Source organism: Artemia franciscana, chromosome 6 (assembly GCF_032884065.1).
Source record: "Artemia franciscana chromosome 6, ASM3288406v1, whole genome shotgun sequence".
Taxonomy (NCBI): domain Eukaryota; kingdom Metazoa; phylum Arthropoda; class Branchiopoda; order Anostraca; family Artemiidae; genus Artemia; species Artemia franciscana.
The window spans coordinates 33,660,515-33,686,773 of NC_088868.1; the positions used below are offsets into that span (position 1 = coordinate 33,660,515).

The following is a 26,259-nucleotide window of genomic DNA, read 5'->3' on the forward strand; positions in this document are numbered from 1 at the left end:
TGTGTTTTTTAGCAAGTATTTTGTCTTCTGGAACAACTATTTTTCATTCTATTAGATATATTTTAGAATTGTGCAAATAATTTTATACTTTATAGGAACAATTTTTTGGTTTTGTAGGATTTGTTTTGGATTATATTTTGGATTAATTTTTGTTTTGTAAGAATTAATTTGGATTGTGTTTGAACTTTTTTATTCATTAAGAAGTATTTGGGATGTTGTTAAAACTTTTGTGTTTTGTAGCAGATACTTTTTGTTCTACACCAACTATTTTTCATTCTGTTAGAACTATTTGAGAATTGTGCAAAGTGTTTTGTATTCTGTAAGATGTATTCGTTTTTTTTTTAGAATTTGCGTGTTCTGTAGCTAGTATTTTTGTTCTGGATCAGCTATTTTTCATTCTATTAGAACTCTTTTAGTATTGTGTAAAGAACTTTTATAGTTTGTAAGAGTTATTTCTGTTATTTTGAAAATATATGGATTATGTTTGAACTTTTCTATTCTAAAAGAAGTATTTTGGATGTTTTTCGAATTTTGTGTTTTGTAGCAAGTATTTTGTGTTCTGGAACAACCATTTTTCATTATGTTGGATATATTTTAGAATTTCGCAAAGTATTTTTGGGTTTTGTATAAATAATTTTTTTGTTTTATAGGATTTATTTTGGATTATTTCTGAACTTTTTGTATTCAATAAGAAGACAACTATTTTAGAATTGTGCAAAATATTTCTGTATTTCGTAAGAATAATTTTTTTTTGTTTTGTTGCAATTATTTTGGATTTTGTTTGATTTGTTTGTATTCTATTAAGAAGTATTTGGGATGTTATTAGAATTTTGTTATTAGAAAACAAGGAAAAGGCTTATTCAAGGAAATCTTTTAAATTATATGTCCTTTTTCAGAATAGAGGGTAATTGTTAACAAAATCACAGGAAATAAGCATAAGAGAGGTTTGAAATGCCAAATATAACAATGACGTGGCAAGTTTCTGCAGTTCAATTAAAGAAAACAATGGTAAATTTTATTTTATAAGTTATTTTTGTGGGGAAAAAGTTGAAAATCCTTGGGGTGAAAAATTTCGGGCCAGATAGTGCCACTCGGCAGGCACATTGTGGAGAAGTAACTGGAGAAGTATTGGAAAAGAAACAGAAATGTTGTGCAAAAGCATAGGATTGCTGGACCCCATCGCCCCTTTTTACTTTTTTGCTGAAGGGCCTTGAAACGGAAATCAGCACCGCCGGTTAGGACCTTGAGGACCTCCTGCCGTATCCTTTACCTTACCTTTTACCGTAAGAGAACTATAATGGCAGATGCAAACGAGATACTCTTTTCTAGAAATGTTCAGGACAAACTTTTTAATTGGTAATTTTGGCTCATTGAATTGAGGACACTTGTATTTCTAATTAAGTGACTCCCTCTGTTGTTTTCAGTCTGGGATTGAATTGTTTGATTTATATTTGTCTTGATGAGTTACATGCTCTGAATTCTCAATAGTTTAATGATAAGCGATCTCTATGTGTATTTTATTTATGAATGGCAAGAGGAAAAATATCAATTACAAATCTAATAAAAATTTAGAAAAAACCCTTTTTTGTCCTAAAAATTAAGTATTTTGGTTGTTTTTTAAATTTTTGTTTTCTATAGCAAGTATTTTGTGTTCTGCAACAACTATTTTTCATTCTATTTTAACGTTTTCAAAAATTGTGCAATTTTTTTTTATTTTTTTTTGCTTTGCAGGAAGTACTTCGAATTATGTTTGAAGTTTTTGTTTTCTATTATAAGTATTTGGGATGGTTTTAGAATGTATGTCTTCTTTAGCAGGTACTTTGTGCACTACACCAAGTATTTTTCATTCTGTTTGAACTATTTAGAATCTGTAAATTATTGTTGTCTTTGTATGAATAATTTTTTGCTTTGTAGGAATTATTTGGATTATGTTTGAAATTTTTTGTATTTCTGCCGAATTTGGATGTTGTTAGAATTTTTGTTTTTTATAATAAGTATTTTTTCTCTCTGTACGATCTATTTTTGTTTTGTAGGAATTCTGTTAGAACTATTTTAGAATTGTGTAAAGTATTGCTGTATATTATAAGAGTTATTATTGTTTTGCAAGAATTATCTGGATTATGTTTAAACTTTTTGTATTTTAAAAAAAGTATTTGGATCTTTTTAAAAAAAAGTTTTTTTTTTTAAATTGTACGAAGTATTTTTGTATTCTGTAAGAATAATTTTTCGTTTTATAGGAATTACTTTGGATTATGTTTGAACTTTTTGTTTTCTACATGAAGTAATTGGGATATTGTCAGAATTTCTGTGTTTTTTAGCAGGTACTTTATGCTCTCAACCAACTATTTTTCATTCTATTTGGACTATTTTAAAATGTGTAAAGTATTTTTCTATTTTGTAAGCATAACATTTTTTTTGTATGAATTATTTGGATTATGTTTGCACTTTTTTGTATTCCGTAAGAAGAATTTGGGATGTTATTAGAAATTTTGTTATTTTTTAACAAGCATTCCGTGTTCACCACCAACTATATATATTCAGTTAGAACTATTTTAGAATTTCGTAGATTATTTTTGTATTTAACAAGAGTTATTTTCCATTCTGTTGAAAACTATTTTTTTAGTTGAAAACTATGTTAAAAACTTATGTTTATAGTTAAAAACTATAATTTTTTGTTCTGTTAAAACTATTTTAGAATTTTGTAAAGAGTCCTATTTGAATTATGTTTGAACTTTTTGTATTCTAAAAGAAGTATTTAGGATGTGTTTATGAATCTTTGTATTTTTAGCAAGTATTTTGTCTTCTGGAACAACTATTTTTCATTCTATTAGATATATTAGAACTGTTCAAAGAATTTTTCTGCTGTATAGGAATAATGTTTTTGTTTTGTAGGATTTATTTTGGATTATATTTTGGATTAACTTTTGTTTTGTTGGAATTATTTTGGGTTATGTTATTCTTTAAGGAGTCTTTGGGATGTTGTTAAAACTTTTGTGTTTTGTAGCAGGTACGTTTGGTTCTACACAAACTATTTTTCATTCTGTTAGAACTATTCCAGAATTGTGCAAAGTATTTTTGTATTTTATAAGAATTATTTGTTTTGTAGGAATTATTTTGGATTATGTTTGAATTTCTTGTGTTCTGTAAGATGTATTCGGGTTTTTGTTATAAGTTGGGTGTTCTCTAGTAAGTATTTTGTGCTATGGATCAGCTGTTTTTTATTCTGTTACAACTATTTTAGAATTGTGCAAAGTTTTTTTTATTTTGTAAGAATAATTTTTTGGTTTTGTATAAATTGTTTTTGATTATGTTTAAACTGTTTGTATTCTATAAGAAGTATTTAGGATGTTGGTAGAATTTTGTGTTTTGTAGCTAGCATTCTGTGTTCTATGCCAAAACTTTTTCATTCTGTTTTCACTTTTTTAGAATTGTCTAAAGTGTTTTTGTAGTTTGTAAGTTATTTCTGTTTTTTGGGAAATATTTGCATTATTTTTGAACTTTTTTTATTCTAAAAGAGCAATTTTTAATGTTTTTCGAATTTTGTGTTTTGTAGCAAGTATTTTGTGTTCTGGATCAACTATTTTTCATTCTATTAGATATTAAATAAAAAAAACAAGTTTTTTTAACTGAAAGTAAGGAGCGACATTAAAACTTAAAACGCACAGAAATTACTTCGTATATGAAAGAGGCTGCTTCCTCATCAACGCCCCGCTCTTTACGCTAAAGTTTGACTCTTTCTCTCAATTCTTCTTTTTAAAACAGTAAAAAACTTTAGCGTAAAGAGCGGGGCGTTGATGAGGAAGCAGCCTCTTTCATATACGAAGTAATTTCTGTGCGTTTTAAGTTTTAATGTCGCTCCTTACTTTCAGTTAAAAAAACTTGTTTTTTTTATTTAATTTCTGAACGTTTTTGAATCAATGCATGTTTTGATTTTGGCTCTCCGCAGAGGAATAATCAAAACGAAATTTGCATATTTTTTTTTTTGGCTCAATGGCTTTCTCATAATTTTGATCGAATGATTTTGAGAAAAAAAGAGCGGGGGACGAAGCCTAGTTGCCCCCCGATTTTTTGGTTAATTAAAAAGGCAACTAGAACTTTTAATTTTTTACGAATCTTTCTATTGGTAAAAGATTTACGTAACTTATAAATTAGCTTACGTAAAGAACTTTTGTATTCTCATGTTTTTATTACATATATGAGGGGATTCACCCCATCGTCAGTACCTCGTTCTTTACACTAAAGCTTAAATTTTATCCCAATTCACTAAGAATGACCCCCTGAATCACAAAAGCCGTAGAATAAGTAGTTGAAATTACTGAAAATACTTTAGCGTAAAGAGCGAGGTATTAGAAGGAGGTGAGCCCCCCATATGGGTAATAATTTCTGTTTGTTTTAAGTTTTATTGCTGTTCCTTACTTCCAGCTGAAAAAGCTTTTTCCCTTTTATTTTTTAATTGTTTTTTTTTTAAATAATGCCAGTAAATCCTGCTCTCCCTTCATGGAAATTTTCTTCTCCCATTACAAATTCTCGAAGGAAAGTTCCCTCAGCATATCCCCCTCTTCTCAACCCCTCCCCCAAACCAAGAAAATCCTCCTGAAAACTTCTGTATACTTCCCAATAACCATTACTATATGTAAGCACAGGTCAAAGTTTGTAACTTGTTGCCCCTCCCACGGGGACTGTGGGGGAGTAAATCGTCCCCAAAGACATAGTTATAAGGTTTTTCGACTACGCTGAATAAAATGGCTATCTCAGAATTTGATCCGTTGACTTTGGGAAAATAATTAGCGTGGGAGGGGGCCTAGGTGCCCTCCAATTTTTTTGGTCACTTAAAAAGGGCACTAGAACTTTTCATTTCCGTTAGAATGAGCCCTCTTGCAACATTCTAGGACAACTGGGTCGATACGATCACCCCTGGGAAAAAGAAAAAAACAAACAAAAAAACAAATAAACACGCATCCGTGATCTGCCTTCTGGCAAAAAATGCAAAATTCCACATTTTTGTAGATAGGAGCTCGAAACTTCTACAGTAGGGTTCTCTGATACGCTGAATCTGATGGTGTGATTTTCGTTAAGATTCTATGACTTTTAGGGGGCGTTTCCCCCTATTTTCTACAATAACGCAAATTTTCTCAGGCTCGTAACTTTTGATGGGTAAGACTAAACTTGATGAAACTTATATATTTAAAACCAGCATTAAAATGCGATTCTTTTGATGTAGCTATTGGTATCAAAATTCCATTTTTTAGAGTTTTGGTTACTATTGAGCCGGGTCGCTCCTTACTACAGTTCGTTACCACGAACTGTTTGATAATTTAGAATTTTGCAAAGTATTTTTGGGTTTTGTATGAATAATTTTTTGTTTTATAGAATTTATTTTGGATTATTTCTGAACTTTTTGTATTCTATAAGTAGTATTTTGGATGTTGTTAGAATTTTTCTGTTTTGTAGCAAGTATTTTTTTTCAGCACCAACTATTTTTCTTTCTAATAGAACTGTTTTGGAGTCATGCTAAGTATTTCTGTATTTCGTTCTGTTAGCACATTTTTTGTATTGTGCAAAGTATTTTTTTTATTTTTCAAGAGTTATTTTTGGTTTGTAGGAATTAGTTGGATTATGTTTAAACCTTTTTGTATTCCATAAGAAGTATTTGGGATATTGGTAGAATTTTTGTGTTTTGGAGCAAGCATTTCGTGTTCTGCATCAATTATTTTTTCATTCTGTGAGAACTTTTTGAATTGTGCCAACTATTTTTGTATTTTGTTAATTTGTAGGAATTATTTTTAATTCAGTTTGGACCTTTTGTACTCTATAAGAAGTATTTTGGATGTTGCTACAATTTTTGTGCTTTGTAGCAATTATTTTCTGTTTTGTACCAAGCAGTTTGTGTTCTGCGCGAACTGTTTTTCATTGTGTCAGAAATATTTTAGAATTGTGCAAAGTATTTGTTTTTAAGAATTATTTCTGTTTTTTTTAGGATTATTTTGGTTATGTTTGAACTTTTTTGTATTCTATAAGAAGTATTTAGGATGTTTTTGGAACTTTTCGTTTTATACCTAGTATTTTGTTTTTTGCATCAACTATTTTTCATTCTGTCAGAATTGTGCAAAGTATTTTTGTATTTCACAAGAATAATTTTTATGTTTTGTTGGAATTGTTTTGGATTATGTCTGAATTTTTTGTATTGTACTATAGTATTGCACAAGGCCCAGTTGCGCGTAATAACGTCTTGAGAGACTAGTAGCTCCAATAGTAAACCCCTATCGGTGTCGTTAAATCCTTAACCCCCCTTACTACTGGATTTTTATGAATTGGTTAGGATTTTTAAGGGTTGTTCTGGATTTTTACATGTTGTGGGTACAAGGAAAAGGATTATCCAAGAAAATGTTTTAAATTCTATTTCCTTTTTCAGAATAGAGGGTAATTATTTACAAAATCACGGGAAATAAGCATAAGACAGGTTTGAAATGCCAAGGAACATTACAATATAACAATGACATGGCAAGTACCCGCAGAGGTTGAATGTTCAAAGTAAACGCGTCAGTCCCCAGAACACTCGGCAAAGGAGTTTTTTTTAACTGCAGCAACTTTAACATGCGCTGTAGGAGCCAGAATTATCGTGGCTGCTGACACCAGACTTGTCATGCAAGGTATCCCCGCTAAAAGAATTAATTTGCACTCATCCCATCCACAGAGCCTTAAAGCGCCAGTTATGGTTGCGAATTATGGGGGGAGGGACACTATGGCGAGACATTTTGAGTCTCCACAATTTACGTATTTTAAAAAGTAGCAGGCTTTGCAAAATAATTTTAGTAGTTTGTTGCTTAAAGATGACCTGGGTTTATCGAATCGGCATGTTAAGAGATTTATACAGATGATTAAGTTTTGGTGAAATTGTTACGTTTGTCCAATAACCGTTTAGCAAAAGCGCCTTACAATAATATATTGAAATTTTCTAAAAAAAGCAACATGGGCAAAACAGGTTTAAGCCCTGCTTGATAATGCTGGCTTTTCGGAGACATGAAATGAGGGCCTGGGTTCCCATTGTAATCCCGATAATTTCCTTAGTATGTTGGATTCGCACCTTGGGGACCAGTAGATTCAGGTTTGACTTTCTGGTGTTGAGAAGCTATGTACTTTAAGGTTTTATAAGCAGATTAAAGTAGTGTATGGAGAGGAATTTTACTTGAGACCGAACCTGCCGTGGAGGGTGCTGAAGTGCTGGGTGTGGTTGCAAGTAAATTTTGTGCCACTGCGTAAGGGACGCTGAGATTCTTACGATGATGAGGGCCCGAGAGGTAAATGTGCTTGCCGCCTTTGTAGGGAGTAGTGGGATGGTTTGCAACATTTTCTGAATAATTGCCAAAGTTTGGAAAATTTAAGGAATAGTTGTTTTGTGGGAATGCACCATGGCTCCCAGGTATCTTGGAGACTTCTCCTATAGACCTAATTATTGCAGTGGAAAGTTTTATAAAGAAAGTTTTAGAGGTACGGAAGAAACAATTGATTGCTGTTGTTCAATATATTCAATTCTGTATATTTTTCTTTTTTTTGTGAATATGGCCAATTATATTTAAACACATGCCTGAATGTATATTTTGTTTTATCTTGATTGAGAATAAAGATATGAAAAACTCCTAATGAGGAACTCCTAAAAAATAGAAATACTCAAGTGCTTAATATGTGCCATCGAATCGTATCTTTATCTTGCAGTGAAGTACAAAGTAAAGTAAGCGTCCAGAAATTTTATATGGGAAATTGATACAGGGAAGATATATGTAAATATATATCTCCCTCGGCATGTTACCAACTTACTTGACTTGGAAATCACCTAAACCAAATTTCTTAGGTTTCACCCCAGCGTAGTTTACTTGTCAAAAAGAAAATATAAGGCGATCCCAATCCAACCAATGAAATTCATTCCTGTTTAAAGCGTTTAAATCTGACTGTTAAAATGTTACCTTGGTTGTATTCTAAGTAAAGCTGAGTAACTACGGATGATGATGAAAAATCATCTACGTCCAAATGAAAAGCAGATCGTCCTCATACAGGATAGAACGAAGGTGCAATGAAGGATTTAAGGGAAATTCGAACTTAACGAGAGGGTTTTGAAAGGAAGGCTTCGAATAGATTCGGATGGAGGAGGAGCGTGCCCATCCATGTTCGCCTTAGGCAGCTATGTGCCGCGGTAAGTTGTTACTAGTTGTAGTATAGCAAAAGTGGTAGTAGTAGTAGTAGTAGCAGTATTAGTAGTATCAGAAAACTCATTTAGATATGCCTTTGGTTGAAATGTCGAAATGAGTATAATCTGTATGAGCAAATATATTATACATAATCCGATTTGTTTGCCTTTTCTCTATCTCCTTTTCCGCTTTCCTCTTCGACTCCTTAGTTGTCGAAAAAATCCAATAAACCACCTTAATCATTCACTGATACAAAATAAACAGGTTTTATAATGTCCAGAAAAAGATTTGTTTTTTCTTCCATAATTTAATGTATAAACTACAAAAGTTTACTAAGCAACAAATATTTACAAATAAATTAGAACACTCAATAAGTTAACAAAGTCAAAAGCTAAAACAACTTTGACCATATCTTCCTATGCATTAAATTAATAACATTCCAAACAGCCATTTCGACACCATTCAGCTGAAGGTTGTAATTGATATTTGATAATTGATATTTGATAATTGAATATTTGATAATTGAATATTTGATATTGATATCGCGTTGTTGCTTTTTTCCCTTTAATAGTATAGGAAACTAAAAAGAAGAATTTAGTGCCATCAAATGAGTGAAGGAAAGACATCTATGCCTCATGAATTTAAAATTTAAAGCCCCGCTAGGTGTTCAGTATTTTTGAGCAGAAATAGAAAACTTCACAACTATCAAAAAAGACAAAAATTTTATAATATTTTCTTCAATAAACTGTGCTTTACGCTGAATGGTTTACGTCTGCGGTGTATTTCCACAAGCCATGGCATTAGTCCGTAACGCAGGCCAAAGAGAAAACCCAATTAACCAGGCTTTTCAAAACCTGATTGGCTCCTGTGTCACGCTTTAATCCATTCGACAGAAGAGAATTTGAATTTCAACTACCTGGTTCTCTTGTGAGAAATTTAGAGCAAATAAAAAGATCGAACAGTTCTTAAGCACGAATTTTTGCTTGAACTCTGGATTATCTAAACAAGCTTGGCATTGAATGTTTTCTTGAATCCAACCCAGATTTGTTTCTTTAAGAAGGGAATATGTTTTCCAACCCCATTAGCTGGTTTACAAAATGCTTAGGGCGGAATTATTCAGCAGAAACTCACAACTTTCGAAAAAAATGGAAAAAAAATGATTTTTTGTTTTATTTCAAAGGCGGGTTTTGTCCTTTGAGCCAACGCAAGGCAAAGGCAAAAACATAGATATTAAAGAAGATTTTAAATGTGTGTTTGTATTTTAAGAAACACTTTTTAAAATACACATAATTTTTCTCGATAGCGCTAGAGGATGATTGCAGTCTTTTGTTTGTTTATTTTTGCGTATTTTCTACTTATGTGACAGTTTAAAAATGTCTGTGAAATAATCAAAATAAAAAAGACACTTCCGCAATGTTCGTTTCAATTGCAGAAAAAAAGCCTCAGTTACCACATGGACATTTTCTTAATCAAAACAAACACAACTTAGGAGTTTTGACTTTGGGTTTTAATTTTAAAAGTAAGGTTATATTTAATTTTGTTTTAAGCATACAAAGTTAGAAAGTTACATAAATAAATAGAAATTAGTCAAATTTCAGCTTTAATTAAAACAATTATTATTTTAAAGAAACTACTTAGACATTTGCACGATCAGCTTTGGGAGACCTTTTATCAGAATTTGACAGCACCTCTTCTTGTTTGTAATATTAATAACAAAATAAGAATATTTATATATAATATGACAGCAACATTCTCCTAATTAAAATCGAATCTAAATATAGCACAAACGAAATTAATTTGAATTCAAATTACCCTTCGGATATTTTCCTACAAGGGCAATAATTCTTTTAACTCTAAGATTGCAAGTGGGAGAACAAATCATGAATTACAACACTCAGCTGAAATAGTAACGATATGTTTTTTCTAATTAGTACATAGACTGAGCACGCAATATATATTACTAGGAGATATCAGAAAAAAAAAATAAAGGGACGAAACAAATCATTAAAGGTATCTTAAAGCAATAAAACTTATGAATACTTAAGCATAATAAAGATAGATAGAAGTTTTTAACAGGGGACGTTATAAGGGAACTTTGAATTATGTGTTTGGGAAAAATAATCGAAATATTATTTCATCTAAATATAAAGACATATCAATATACTTGTAATGCGAGGACTGAAATAAATGTCTTGCGTAGGCACCTCAATCGACTTACCGAAGACTTTTTGCGATCAAACCTCTAGGGGAACAAAAAAAAAAAAACACCAACGTAGATCATCCCGTTACAACCACCTCTTCAGCTTAGCAGCTCAAACATTTCTTGGAGACTAGTTTTATTCACAAAAGATCCGCTACTATTTGACGTGCCATTTCACTGATCAGCACTTAAAATTTAAGAATTTGCGATTTTTTAAAATTGTGTATGGATATCGTTCATTTTGTTCAACGTATTTCCTAACAAAACCTTTCAATATCTTTTAGCATTCTTTTCATCGTCGCCACGGCTTTTCCCCCGTTTATGATGATGATGATGATGGTGTCTCTTCTTTTCTTTTTGTACATGAACATCCGCAACAACCATTTCACCATCATCACGCATTCCTTCACTCGTGCCTTTCGTCGATCTGAAATCGTCATCACGATGGTTTGAATGGACGTGGGATCTAGTTGTGCCCCCAAGTCGAGCCATTCCACCTTTACTCGAGCCTTGAAGGTCATCCCATGCTTTTTGATAGTATTTATTTAAGGCACGGTCAGATGATGAGGTGCCGGAAGAATTACTTTTACCAGATGAACCACCTTTCCTATATCCATGACCATTCTTTACTCTGTAAGAAAGAAAATAGATAATAACAGTACTCACTCAAGCATTTTAGTTCGAACATCAATACAGGTAAAGTCAGATAGGAATTTTTTTTTCAATTCTCTCCCATTTCTGCAATAATTTTCTTCGTTTTTATACACATGTAAAAGTTTAACATTGGCATTCTTTTTAAGATTCGCATTGAAAGAAGGAATTGAAGAAAACAGCTTTTGGAACAAACCTCTAATTTTTGGAACGTTATTCTTTCTCTTTTTTCATTGCTAACCTTTCCTAAGTCATATAATCTTAAATTTTTGTTTACAAATTCACGGCTTCAAGCTACCTGTATATGCACTGGTAAAGATTTAACATTTTCTTCTTTTCATATAAATTTTGACAAAAGTATAAGAAACTAGTTTTTGATCGAAGCCTCTAGTTTTCGTAACGTTATTCTTTGTCTTTTTTAATCGCTAACTTTACTGCAGCAATTAGTTTGAATTTTTTGGAAAAATTGGGTAAGTCAGGCTACGCGTATATACCTTGATGTAGCATTGACTTCTTTTTTTAAATAAGTATTGAAAAAAGCTTTGTAATAAACCAGTCTTTTATGCAAACCTCTAGTTTCTGGAATGTTATTCTTTTTCTTCTTTCAGCGCTAACTTTTGCTGCGACATTTAGTTTGAATGTTTTGATACAAAATACGCTGCATCAAGCTACCCATTTATGCAGTGCAATCAACGGCATCAAAGGGTTAAGGGCTGCGTCAAGCTACCCATTTATGCACTGCAATCAACGGCATCAAAGGGTTAAGGGCTGCGTCAAGCTACCCATTTATGCACTGATGTAGCATCGACTTTTTTATGAGTATTGAAATATGTAGTGTAAAAAACGAGTTTGTTGCAAACCTCTAGTTCTTGGAAAGTTTGGGTTTTTCTTCTTTCAGCAGCAACTTTTGCTGCGTCATTTAGATTTTTTTGTTGGAAGTTTGCTGAGTCAAATAAAAAATTTATATAATGTTAAAAATAAGACAATCACCCCTCTTTTCTGAAAGAGGTAATTAAAGAAATAGATTATGAAAATGCTTTTTGAAAAAAACACACTATTTTTGGAATGTTGTAATTTTCCTTTTTTAGATGTACTTTTCGTAATTACTCATTTAGCAGCATTACTTACTTTATTAAGCGTGATTTTTTTTTTTAGCAGGAGTGAGTAATTATGAACAAAAATCGATAGCGCAACGTCTGCCATTATTGCAGCTTGTTATTAGGTTTTCTAACGTGTCTTTGATAACTTGGCAATGTCGTATTAGTAGGAAAAAACTTTAGCATTGATCAGTTTGAGGGAAATCCATCAGGACATAGCTTTCAGTGGGACTAGTTACGGGGGGGAGAGGAAGATGACGCAGTTATTCCTCAGTTCCCCTAGAATTAAATTACTTTACTTTGTATCTTCATTAAAAAAAGAAAAAAAAATGCTTCTTCCTGAAATTAGTCCCTTCCTCTTCCGTTCATTCGTGCCACTGATCTTATTCCCTATCTTGTGTAAGCTATTTTTTACTGTATCTATATATTTTCTATAATCAAGCTCCTTACTTTCCCTTTTTCTTATGTCTGTCAATTAGCCACATCCACAAGAATGTAGTAGAGAAAAACATACGGAACTTCAGTTCATTCAATGCTCTCAGTTCATTCAATGCTCTCGTCAGAGTAAGACGCATTTAAGACCTCTGTGTGGATTTATGTGAAAATATTATTTCATGAACTTTTGGATACTCATTCAATGCTGAAAACATTATTTCAAGAACTGTTGGATATTTAGTAATACGTGTTAATATTTGGATATTAGTACAATTTTAATGTACAATGGGACGTAAAAGGAAAAATCCGAAACGAGAAGGTACGAATATTTCATTAGACGCTTCGCATGATCGTTCTAGCTCGAAACCGGAAATATCAATCCTAGCTGAAGATTTTAAGCAAATTCTTGACATCGTAAAAGAAAATGGTAATAAATTAGACAACTTATGCAATCAAATAGGTACTCTTACTACAAGGGTCGATAATCTGGATAAAGAACATTCGGTTCTAAAAAATAAGATGGTTAATAGTAAATCGAAAATTGAAAATGATACGTCCTGCCTCAATTTGCAATTAAAAATTTGTACCGATGAATTATTAAAATAAAAAAAAAAATTAAGATTCAATGTGTCGGATTGTGAAGTTGGAAGCCGCCAAGTTAGGAAATAATATCATCATATGGAATGCAGTTTGCGAAGATATTAATAACGCTAAAGCTTTCAAACAGTTCGTGGTAACGAACTGTAGTAAGGAGCGACCCTGCTCAATAGTAAACGAAACTCTAAAAAACGGAATTTTGATGCTAAAAGATACATCAAGGAATCGGATTTTCATCCTGATTCTAAAAATATATAAGTTTCATCAAATTTAGTTTTTGTCATCAAAAGTTACGAGCCAGAGAACATCTGCCTTATTTTGGAAAATAGGCGGAAATACCCCCTAAAAGTCATAGAATCTTAACGATTCAATGAAAAATTACATACATAAGGATTCTGTAAAAGTACACCATCGCACTCGGCGTATCAGAGAACCCTAGAGCAAAAATTGCAAGCTCCTATCTACAAAAATGTGGAATTTCGTATTTTTTGCCAGAAGACAAATCACGGGTGCGTGTTTATTTTTTTTTCCAGGGGTCATCGCATTGACAAAGTGGTCCAAGAATGTCGCAAGAGGGCTCATTCTAGCGGAAATGAAAAGTTCTAGTCCCCTTTTTAAGTGACCAAAAAATTGGAGGGCACCTAGGCCCCCTCCCACGCTCATTTTTTCCCAAAGTCAACGGATCAAAATTTTGAGATAGCCATTTTGTTCCGCATAGTCGAAAACCATAATAACTATATCTTTAGGAATGACTTACTCCCCCACAATCCCTGGGGAAGGGGCTGCAAGTTACAAACTTTGACCAGTATTTACATACAGTAATGGTTATTGGGAAGTGTACAGACGTTTTCAGAAGGATTTTTTTGGTTTGGGGGGTGGGGTTGAGGTGATGGGGCTACGGGGGAGGATCTTTCCTACGAGGAATATGTCATGGGGGAAGACAAATTCAATGAAAAGGGCGCAGGATTTTCTAGCATTGCTATAAAAAAAAACAATGAAAAAATAAACATGAAAACGTTTCTTCAATTGAAAGTAAGGAGTAGCATTGAAACTTAAAACGAACAGAGATTATTACGCATATGAGAGGTTCTAAAAATACTTAAGCATAAAGAGCGAGGTATTTAGGAGGAGATAAATACCTCGCTCTTTATGTTAAAGTATAATTAGTAATTTCAACTATTTATTCTACGGCCTTTCTGATCCAGGGGTCATTCTTAAAGAATTGAGACAAAACTTACGATTTAGTTTAAAGAGCGAGGTATTAACGAGGGTACAAACCCCCTCGTATACATAATAAAAATATAAGAATATAAAGTTTGTTACGTAAGTTAATTCTTAAGTTACGTATATTTTTTACTAATAAAACGTTCGTTAAAAATTAAAAGTTCTAGTTGCCTTTTTAAGTAACCGCAAAATTGGAGGGCAACTCGGCCTCCTTCCCCACCTCTTATTTCTCAAAATCGTCTGATCAAACCTAAGAGAAAGCCATTTAGCCAAAAAAGAATTAATATACAAATTTCGTTTTGATAATTTATGTGCGGAGAGCCAAAATCAAACATGCATTAATTCAAAAACGTTAAGAAATTAAAAAAAAAACTAGTTTTTTTAACTGAAAGTAAGGAGCGACATTAAAACTTAAAACGAACAGAAATTACTCCGTATATGAAATGGGTTGTCCCCTCCGCAATCCCTCGCTCTAATAAAGATAGAATATTATGAACAACAACATACTGAATATTCAAAGGAGGCGTTAAAAGTGCTGAACGTGAAGTTCAATACTAGGATTAGCACGCCTCAACATGTTTCTCAAAACTTTTTTTTACAATTTCATCTTGTGCAATTTTCACAATCGTCTTACCAGAGTTTATGTTACAAAAAAAAAAATAAAAAAAAATCCAAAATCACTTTTTATTGAACAACACACCATCACGAAGAATGTTTAGGGGCAGTTTTGTATGCAGCACAAATAGGTTTTTCGTACTCAAAATCAGACTTGCTAAATCATAGTTCAGGGTCAACACTTTCCAATACATCCTATGAACTAATGAATTTTAAATTTCGTTATCGACAATTTTTGCATTAATTACTCCCAGACAAAAATTAAAATATACCAGTATTTACTATCCTACAGTTAGTTGAGTTTTTGTATTCAAAACAAGTCACTTTTACGTGGCCACCCGGTAGAAAATAGGAAAAGCTAAAGCCTTCAAGCTATAGTTCAGCATGCAATGTTTACCAATATTATCAGTTGTCTCCACGGCCCGAGAATTGACCTGCTACATGTTTGGCTTTCAGTGACCCCACAAGTCGTTTTCCTGTCGTCTGATCAGGGAAAGGAAGCGCCAAAACAGTATACCACTTGCCACCACTGGGGTTTTCTTTTACACGCTTGCAGCTATAAGTTGATTCAGTAAAGTCAGTCAGTGGTAAGTCAGTAACTAATTACTGTACGATGTAAGTAAACTGTCGTAGAGTCAGCCGAGTGCTGTGACTAGGACTCTTGTGATTTGCTTTAAACATAGTAATTTAAGGAGTTTGAGTCTTTTAGTTTACATTTGGCAAGTGTCCAAAAGGGTTAGTAACTAAGTAAAGTGAAAAAAGATTGTGACTGTTTTAAACGGGTGAACAGAATTTTATAACATCTTATGGTTAAAAAAATTGTTCTTATAAAAATCCTTTCTTAAGAAGTTTGGATAAATGGGGACCTTCATTTAAATTAAAAAAGACCCCTTATATTGCGGAAATGCAGTTTTTGGCAGTAGTGCACGCCAAATTAGCAACAAAGCAGGTTAAGAACACATACATTTAAACTAAAACACACAACACTAAAGTGGGCTTTTGAAATCCATACATGTTGATGTTTATATTTTTGTTCGTGAGAAACATTGTTGGATTTATCCAGATGGTTTTACTGATTATTTTTGGGATTTAACAAGGCAAAACTTACAACATAGGTATACTGCCCAAAAAATTATATAATCTTCAAACAGCCATGAGAAGCCAAACTCTAAAAGGGCATAAGAGCCTCGAGGGTAAGTGCAATACAACTAAAAAATTGTCAAACTGTGCAAAAAAGCTACCATACCGAATTAATTTAAAATAGTCGAACATTTTGTTATGATCGTCATAAAAACAGACTGTTTTGTTTCTCTATCGACAGGAACATAGCAACCATATTACATTCCTATCATCACCCAATAGGGGGGGGGGGTCTAACAAAAAAGAGATTTTAAATAATTTTTGATTTTAGAATATTCGTTTTTCTATCAATAATTATTTTTGAATAGCTGTTAGAAGCCTATAAGGTATATTTTAGCCTGGCCTTCAAGATAAGATGTCGAAAGTTCCAAACTCTTTTTATGTTTGTGAAATGGAGTAATAGTATATTTTTAAATATTTTTAAAAAATATACATAAAATGGGTAATAATATCTGTTTTAAATAGTTTTAATATATTCTTGGAAATAATATATTTTGCAAAAAATAAAACTTGCAATAGTCCTATGCATAATAAAGGATATGAAAAACACGGACTGAATTAATCGATGAGTCGCATTGTCAAAATCCTTGCATAAACCGACAGTTTTTTTTCTGTTGACAGGGATAAAATGACTATATTATACGTTCGTATAAATCATATCTATCAATATGATTTATCTACAAATTATATTAATCAATAGATCATATTTTATACTCTTCTTCCGGGGAAGGGGGCCTACTAACAAAGAAGTTTTAGATTTATTTTCTACCTTAGGATATTTGTTTCTTTCCTGACACAATGTGCTATGTTAATTGAAAACGTAGTATGTATGTTACACAACGTAATTTTCGTAAGAGTGCGAAACAACTACAAAAGATAAACACTAAAAACTAAACTATTTATGGATAACTATTTATTCAAGGTATATTTTCATCTGGCCTTCGCAATATAAAATAATGTTGGCGTCTAAAGCATCAAACTTCAACTATTTTTAAATTTGAAAAAAGAAGATAAAATATATTTTCAAACAGTTCGCGGTAACGAACTGTAGTAAGGAGCGACCCGGCTCAATAGTAACCAAAACTCTAGAAAATGGAATTTTGATACCAATAGCTACATCAAAAGAATCGCATTTTAATGCTAATTTTAAATATATAAGTTTCATCTAGTTTAATCTTACCCATCAAAAGTTGCGAGCCTGAGAAAATTTGCCTTATTTTAGAAAATAGGGAAAACAAACTTATTTTAGAAAACAACCCCTTAAATTCATAGAATCTTAACGAAAATCGCACCATAAGATTCAGCGTATCAGAGAACCCTATTGTAGAAGTTTCAAGCTCCTATCTACAAAAATTTTGAATTTTGTATTCTTTGCCAGAAGGCAAAATATTACTGTTATAAAAAGTAGAATTAAGAGAAAGAGTCAAACTTTAGCGTAAAGAGCGGGGTGTTGATGAGGAAGCAGCCCTTTCATGTACGAAGTAATTTCTGTTCGTTTTAAGTTTTAATGTCGTTGCTTACTTCCCGTTAAAAAAGACTTGTTTTTTTTATTCAATTTCTATAAGAATCCGTAGTTTGAGTTGCTATTTGTATGTTGGAGAAACTTTTAATGTTTTTTAATCCTGACACATAGCGTATTTTTAATTTAATTTTAAAACTTCCGAAGTTGACCTAAAAAATAAAACTTAATATCATTCCAATATCTTTTTATTTATTCAAATTGTGAGAGTAGAAGTAGTAATAGTAGTAGGCCCAAAAGTTTCAGGTCGATACCCCAGTCGTGCTCGATATATTGCTGAGGTGTCTTATTAGCAATCAAACATAAAATGCCCTATGATTTAGTTTAAAGCAACAAGCGTAGTGGAGCAATTTTATAATTGTGGGGGGTTGACATGCCCAAAATCTCTAAAGACATACTTGCTGGACCGTTCTATTGTTCTGAACAAAATGGTTATCTCAAAATTTTCACTGGATGTGGTGAGGAAATGGAGGGCGTGTGAGGGTTTTTTTTTTGTCCTCCAATCACTTTCGACTATTAAAAAGAGCACTAGCCCTTTCAATTTCTAATCGAATCAGCCCTCTTTCCAGTTTCTACGACAATTCCTTCGATACGAAGTGTCCTGGTCTAAAACCAAAAAACACAAATGAAATAATGAAACATTGTATCCACATCATTATTTAAAGCTTATAACCCTTGCCCAGAGGGTTTTAGGAGTTTGTTATCGTTAAATGCATAATTTCCGATCCTTTCAACCACATTGAACAAAATGGCTATCTCAAAATTGTGATTGGATGTGTTTTGGGAAACCGTTGGGGTTGAAGAGGTGTTAGTTGCCCTTCGAACACTTTTGACTATCAAAACGGGAACAAGCCCTTTCAATTTCCAATCGAACGAGCCTTTTTTGAACGTTTCTACGACAACAAATAGCCATATAAAAATTTCTATCTTATTATAAATTATAAATTTTGGAAAAATATTATAAATATTATATATTTTGTAAATATATAATTATAAATTATAAATAATTATACTATTATAAATTTTGGAAAAATACGAGGTGCGAGGAGGGTATCCACCCTTCCATCACTCTGAATCTCAAAGAGGACACTAAAACTTCTGACTAGTAATCTAATGAGCCCCTTCTGAATTTTATACGATCACTATATAAGCATTATATGCCCACAGGGCATAAATTACAACCCTTGCCATGAGGGCTCTGGGAGGAGTGAGTGTCATCCTCAAAGACATATTTTCCAGACTTTTAAACTACGTTGAACTAAATGGCTGTCTCGAAATTTTGATTGGATGTGTTTGGGAAATGCTGGGCATTGGAGGGGTGTTAGTTGCCCTCCAATCACTGTTGACTATTAAAAAGGCCACAAACCCTTGAATTTGCAATCAAATGAGCCCTTTTAAAAGTTTGTACGGCGACTCCTTTGATATGAAGTCTGCTGGTCTAAAAAAATATATATATAATACATTGTTCTCACATCGCTCTTTATTTCGACAGCGCTATTGCACTACCTATGATATGCGGTCATTTACCTGTCTGGGTGTTACAATGTTTTTCTGTATTGGCTATATTCCAAATTCGATAAAAAGGGAATAAAAACTATGGAAAAGTAACAGCTGACGTCTTTGTAATAGCTGGAACGACTGAAAAGTAACTTTGAGTTTACTTTTATAGCAATTTTTACTAGAGATAATTAAGAGTATCACTTAACTAGAGTATCTTAGTGAACTGATTGCTTTATTATCATTACTGTTATTAATATCAGTTTGAAACATATTGAAAGTAAATTATGCTGAAAGGGTAATGAATACCAATTGAAAATCGTGAAGATAATACAATTATAAACTAATGAGCCAGTAATTGCTTCATAGCAGTTCCCAGGGGATATCATTTTAAGTAACTTCTGCAGTTAAAGTAAGGTTATTACGGTCTTCTACTTGGAATAGAGCCCTTATCATGTATCAATTCAGGTAATTATCTGTTGGTTAAAAAAAATATAAAGCTCAAATATACCTTTTGGCAATGATAACTGCAGTCGTCACGACAGCTGCTAAGAAAACAAATCCTCCAAAAATTCCAAGAGCAATGATTCCACCTAGAGAAAACAAACAATATACATTTTTCAAATGAATAAAGGTCTTACATAAAATTAAATCGAAAAACGTAAAACAAAATAATAAATTTGACGAACTAATTGCTTATTAATATTCATGAAAATTAATTCTATTGAGGGTATGTGGCTATAGAAGGCCAACTCTTATTCTTATCTTTTTCCGCCTATTTAACATCGTTATTCCTATTTAACGTCGTCAAAAAGTAAAACAAGATAATAGTGCATAGAGGTAGAAATAAAGCATAGGGAGTAGAAAATAGCGAGTGGAAATTAGATTAATTCAAAGAATGAGTAATGAATATAAATTGAAAGTAAAAGATTTAAGGAGTTGAATTATCGTAATTTTTTAATTTTCAGAATTTAATAACTGACTTAAACTAAAGATAATTAAAGTTTGGTTTCTTCAAGAGGAATGAATATTTCATCACTGTTTAAGATTATCTTGGCCCACGCAGAGAATCAAGAAGGGTCCGTCAAGCCTTTGCCGCTTCCCTCAAAACTATCTTGGTTTTTGCAGTTTTATGTCTATTTTCATACATTTTCCGTATGCTTCCCAATTTTTATGTTTTTATCAAAGACAATCCTCTTCTGAATCCAACTTTTGTTTATATGTACTTGTGTTCCAGTTTTTATTGGCATTAGGTTGTAGGAAGTATTGAGTGTATGTGTGTGTGTTTTTTTTTTGCCTGTTTTTTTTTTAAAAGAGCTAATGATTTTTGAAGATAAAAAGTAAAAATACCTGAGCATTTCAACGTCAAATATGTTTAAAATTTTGACTAGTTAAAAAAATATTTTTTTTATAGTTACAATTGTAACAATTTACTATCAAACAGTTGGTGGTAACGAACTGTAGTAAGGAGTGACCCAGCTCAATAGTAACCGAAACTCGAAAAAACGAAATTCGATACCAATAGCTACATAAAAAAAATTCATCTAAATGCTGATTTTAAATATACAAGTTTCATCAAATTTAATCTAACCCATCAAAAGTTACGAGCCTGAGAAAATTTGTCTTAATTTAGATAATAGGGGTATACACCCCTTAAAAGTCATAAAATCTTAACGAAAATCATATCATCTGATTCAGCGTATCAGAGAACCTCACCATAGAAGTTTCAAGCTCCTATCTACAAAAATGTGGAATTTTCTAGTTTTTGCCACAAGACAGATCACGGATGCGTGTTCATTTGTTTGTTTATTTCCCCAGGGGATGATCGTATCGACCCAGTGGTCCTAGAATGTCGTGAAAGGGCTCATTCTAACGAAAAGTAAAAGTTCTAGTGCCCTTTTTAGTGACCGAAAAAATTAGAGGACACCTAGGCCCCCTCCCACGCTCATTTTTTTCTTGAGTCACCAGATCAAAATTCTGAGATAGCCATTTTATTCAGCGTATTCGAAACCTAAAAACTATATCTTTGGGTACGACTTACTCCCCACAGTCCCTGGTGGAAAGGCTGCAAGCTACAAACTTTGACCAGTGTTTACATATAGTAATGGTTATTGGGAAGTGTATAGACGCTTTCAGGGTGAAAAGCTTTTTCAACTGAAAGTAAGGAGCAGCATTAAAACTCAAAACGAGCAGAAATTATTACGCATATGAGGGATTAACCTCATCCTAATACCCCGCTCTTTACGTTAAATTAATTTTATTAATTTCAACTATTTATTTTACGGCCTTTGTGGTTCAGGAGTTATTCTTAGGGAATTGGGACAAAATTTAAGCTTTAGTGTAAAGAGCGAGGTATTGACGAAGGGGCGAACGCCCTTATATACGTAATAAAAACATCCGAATATAGAAGTTTGTTACGTAAATTAATTCGTAAGCTACGTGTATTTTTACTAATAAAAACCTTTTAATAAGTAGTTCTCAACTAATAAGTAGTAGCTCCAAAAGTTTCAACTTAATACCCCAGTTGTTCTTGATATTATTGCTGAGGTGTCTTATTGGCAACCAAACATACATTGCCTTTTGATTTAATTTAAAGCAACAAGCATAATGGGCCAGTTGCATACTTTTAGAGGGATTGGAATGCCCAATATCCCTAGGAACATAGTTACTGAACCGTTTTACCATTCTGAACAGAATGGCTGTCTCAAAATATTTACTGGTGTTGAGGAAATCGACTCGATTTGAGTGTTAAGGAAATGTGTTGAGGAAATGGCGGGTGTAGGAGGGGGTTTTGTTGTCCTCCAATCACTTTTGACTATTAAAAAGACCAATACCAAAATGTTTCACTGCATTCTCATTATTATTACATTATCTTGGGGGAAGGATAGTTGTGGAGAAGGAGTTTTTTGGTGAGAGGGGGGGCGAGGATATTCATTCATGTTGTGTATTTATGGATATAGTATTGTGTTTTCATTTTCAGTTTGCAATAAAGTAATATAGTTTGAATTGTACTAACTGTAACGTGCTTGATGGCTAGAATATGGCCTATCAGGATCGGTGGCTTGATGGCCTATCAGGATCGGTGCTAAATAAATATAAAAACTTGTTTTTCTGATCAAGGAGGCACACTCGTGCCTCTATAAAGAGGCGAACCACGACAATGTTAAGCGATCTTCGGTTCCAGTGATCGCAGAGGGATGGGGAGGGATGCATTTCGTAGCCCGAGCTCCAACTAAGAAACCTGCCAAATTTCATCCCCCTCCAACTTTTCCTTCATGGGGAAAATCTGGCCGAAAGTTTCAACCCGTCAACCCCAGCCCCCCTTTAACGTTGTCTAGGGCCCAGGAGCTTATCCGCGAAATTTCAGATCGATTCGGGGGTTTGGGGGGCTGCCGCCCCTCAAACCCCCCGCTTTTAAAGACTATTTTGTACAGGTTTTTTGTTGTGGGGGGACTTCATTGTTACTAATTACTAGTTTCGGCGCAATGGTTCTCCTGTCCTCTTGTGTTTAACATTTTTCGAAGTTATTCCATTATTCATTCATTTCAATTTTTTGTTAATTAAAAGAGGGCCTTTCCGAAGCCAAGAGCGGGGGGTTAGGGGGGTGGCATCCCCCCACAACAAAAAACCTGTGCAAAAGAGTCTTTAAAAGCGGGGGGTTTGGGGGGCGGCAGCCCCCCAACTGCCTCTCCTGATTCCTGTACGTTTTAAGGTTCGTTATGGGACGCAGCCTCTTTAACTCTTTAAGAAAACGAAGTTTTTTTCATATTATATAAGTAAAGGGTGACTTTAAGCAAGCGAATATTACTAAATTTTAAATATATAAGTGTTGTCAACATTCATGGTATCTTTTTTCTATACTGGAAGAATCCACTCTGTTACCATAAAACTTCAAGAATAAAAAGCTTTTTTTTCAAAAAATAGTTTTTAAAATTGATGATTTAAATAAAATGAACCCATATTAACAATAAAACTATTGAATACATTGAGAGAAAGAAATTTTGCTTCTTAGGAGCGTTTCTTTATACATTTATTGTGAATTTTTACACTAACTTTTTATTCTTTTTGGCTTGTTTGCATTGGATGGGGCTAGATTCAATTCCTAGCATTAGCAATATCTATATTATTCTCTTTTAACGGCATTATAGATATAACAATTGCGGAGCTTTATGAAGGAATTTTTAGTCAATATTAATAGAAGGCTCACTAGTCCTCACTCATCCTCACCTAGATTTAATTTTCCAGTTTGCATATCATCTATTTCCACTCTTTTTGGTTCGTTCGCATTGGGCGGAGCTTGATTCCTAATATTTGCAGTATCTATATTGTTCCCTGTTACAGGTACTACGGGTATATCATCGTCCATACGGTTGTAAGGCCCCTTACGGAGGAGTCTTCGGTCAATATTAATAGGGAGCTCACTAGAGGGTCTTCGCTCACGAGCATCTCCTCGCTCCTGGTAAGGAGGTCGAAAATTAGGGTCTAGTCCTAAAAAAAATTACGTGTATTAGAAGCGAAGCTAGTTTCTTCGAATATATTTGAAGGCACGTAACTTACTAGTGCCTTCATACTAATGAAAAACAACATTAAAACATATGATAACTTAAATATGTTATGATTTTCATAATACTGTCTTCTTAGTTGAGATATATTTTATTATTCTGCAAAAAAAACAGATACCATTTTTTTTAACGGAAAGAGCAATAAAAATATCTAAATTTTGTGACGTAGACAATATATCTAAAGTTGTGACTTACAATTTATTTATATCTAAAATTTTTCTGTTCAAGATCAACTAAATAATTAAATAATTTAAATGTGTTTTCCTCTCTTGTCTTTTTGCCTTTCTTACTTGAGAAATATTGTATTCCTCAATTTTAAAAGAATACACTATTTTTTACTAGGAAAAGCAGAGGCTTTCCAAAGCTTGCCAGGAGGGGTTTTCAAAATCCTGAAAAATTTTGTTTTAAAGATTTTTATTACTATTTTAATGTTATAAAAATAATTGATATACAAAACTAGTAGCATCAAACAGTTAAACTGTAGGCTACTACAAGTATTTAAGCATTTACATGTAAAAAAAATGGGTTGGAATACAACTTTCTAAAATTCTAGAGGGGGAGATCTGGCACCAAAGTGTCCTCAAAGCTATTCATGCAAGCCTAAATACAGCAACATATTCTTGGGAAAGAGGGGTAAGTCTGGAAAAGCACAGGTTAGTGAGGGAAGCATTGGCGGAGTCTCTGTTAGACGAAAGAAGATGTTCCTGGACGGGGCAAATTAAGGCAATTTTGGGAAAAGTGTCCAAACAGGTATCTTCTATTTTAATCGATCAGGAAATAAAGAGGTGGGTTGCCAAATCAGAATGTCAGATTCTCTTGTGTTGTATTCTAGGAAAAAAGGGGCGAGATTCTCATACCCGTCAGGTTGGGTGAACGGCGAGACTTTTTTGTTGGCTTTACAACACTTTCGGAAGCATAGCCGCTCTTGAAAAGACGATTCTTATCTCCATTTGCTTGATAATCACAAAAGTCACCTTGATCAAGTATGTATTTCCTTCTGCAAAGAAAACGGCATTTTTACTGTAACTTTTCCACTGCATTGTCCCCAAGGTGGATTTGCTCACGTCCAAAGTACTGGACTGACTTATTCATCAGGCGAATACAGTAGCCATGGAACTTGACGAAATTTTCCAGTCTCTAGCCAACGATGGTATTTCTAACCCTTGACGGTCAAATGATCCCAGTCCTGCTTCAAGGCCATCAACCACCAGCTCACGTCCAATGTACTGGACTGACTTATTCATCGGGCAAATACAGTAGCCATGGAACTTGACGAAATTTTCCAGTCTCTAGCCAACGATGGTATTTCTACCCCTTGACGGTCAAATGATCCCAGTCCTGCTTCAAGGCCATCAGCCACCAGCCTGCAAGGTCAGTTTGCAAGAAAAACCCAAGAAATGATCCCGCTTATAGGAAGTTTCTACGCAAACTCTCGTAAACAGGCAGCTCACCGCAAAACAGGCAGAAACAGGGTATTCACGGATACTCCCGAAAAAGGAGAGATTGAGGCAAAATAGCGTGGAAAGGGAGAGAAAAAAACCTAAGGAGACGCCCATGGTAGATCTTAAGGTGGATGATTCATCTGATGAATTATTAAATCTTGGTGAAGAAGACAATAATAATAACATGCCGTTCATCCTGTTTTCTTTGTCAGTAGGATATTACGTTCATTTCAAGTTCCAGCTAAAGAAGTCAACGTACTGCTATGTTGGCTTAGTGCAGGATATTGTAGAAGGTAAAGCTATGATTAGTTTCATTTGCAAGAAAAGCGAAAGGATTGTCTTCCCCGAGGTTGCAAGTGTGGATTTTCTGATATTCTCCAAAGTCTACCAAAACCTTTTTTCGCAAAATAGCGTGGAAAGGGAGAGAAAAAAACCTAAGGAGACGCCCATGGTAGATCTTAAGGTGGATGATTCATCTGATGAATTATTAAATCTTGGTGAAGAAGACAATAATAATAACATGCCGTTCATCCTGTTTTCTTTGTCAGTAGGATATTACGTTCATTTCAAGTTCCAGCTAAAGAAGTCAACGTACTGCTATGTTGGCTTAGTGCAGGATATTGTAGAAGGTAAAGCTACGATTAGTTTCATTTGCAAGAAAAGCGAAAGGATTGTCTTCCCCGAGGTTGCAAGTGTGGATTTTCTGATATTCTCCAAAGTCTACCAAAACCTTTTTTCGCAAAATAGCGTGGAAAGGGAGAGAAAAAAACCTAAGGAGACGCCCATGGTAGATCTTAAGGTGGATGATTCATCTGATGAATTATTAAATCTTGGTGAAGAAGACAATAATAATAACATGCCGTTCATCCTGTTTTCTTTGTCAGTAGGATATTACGTTCATTTCAAGTTCCAGCTAAAGAAGTCAACGTACTGCTATGTTGGCTTAGTGCAGGATATTGTAGAAGGTAAAGCTATGATTAGTTTCATTTGCAAGAAAAGCGAAAGGATTGTCTTCCCCGAGGTTGCAAGTGTGGATTTTCTGATATTCTCCAAAGTCTACCAAAACCTTTTTTCGCAAAATAGCGTGGAAAGGGAGA

At 33.5% G+C, this 26,259-nt stretch overlaps 1 protein-coding gene across 3 annotated transcripts in view; it reads right to left on the minus strand.

The window, feature by feature from the left end:
* Positions 1 to 8,470: 8,470 nt before the first annotated feature.
* LOC136028340 (sushi, von Willebrand factor type A, EGF and pentraxin domain-containing protein 1-like) overlaps positions 8,471 to 26,259 on the minus strand; it is a 111,614-nt gene continuing 93,825 nt past the window's right edge. The window contains exons 12-15 of one of the 3 annotated variants that reach the window (XM_065706125.1): positions 23,386 to 23,646; positions 19,670 to 19,751; positions 15,400 to 15,558; positions 10,845 to 11,014 (exon numbers count right to left, since the gene is read on the minus strand). In XM_065706125.1, the coding sequence (XP_065562197.1) occupies positions 15,408 to 15,558; positions 19,670 to 19,751; positions 23,386 to 23,646 (494 nt within the window). In that variant the 3' untranslated portion in view covers positions 10,845 to 11,014; positions 15,400 to 15,407. Of the gene's footprint in view, positions 11,015 to 15,399; positions 15,559 to 19,669; positions 19,752 to 23,385; positions 23,647 to 26,259 lie in introns of all 3 variants that reach the window. The other 2 variants (XM_065706123.1, XM_065706124.1) reach the window with 2 other exon arrangements.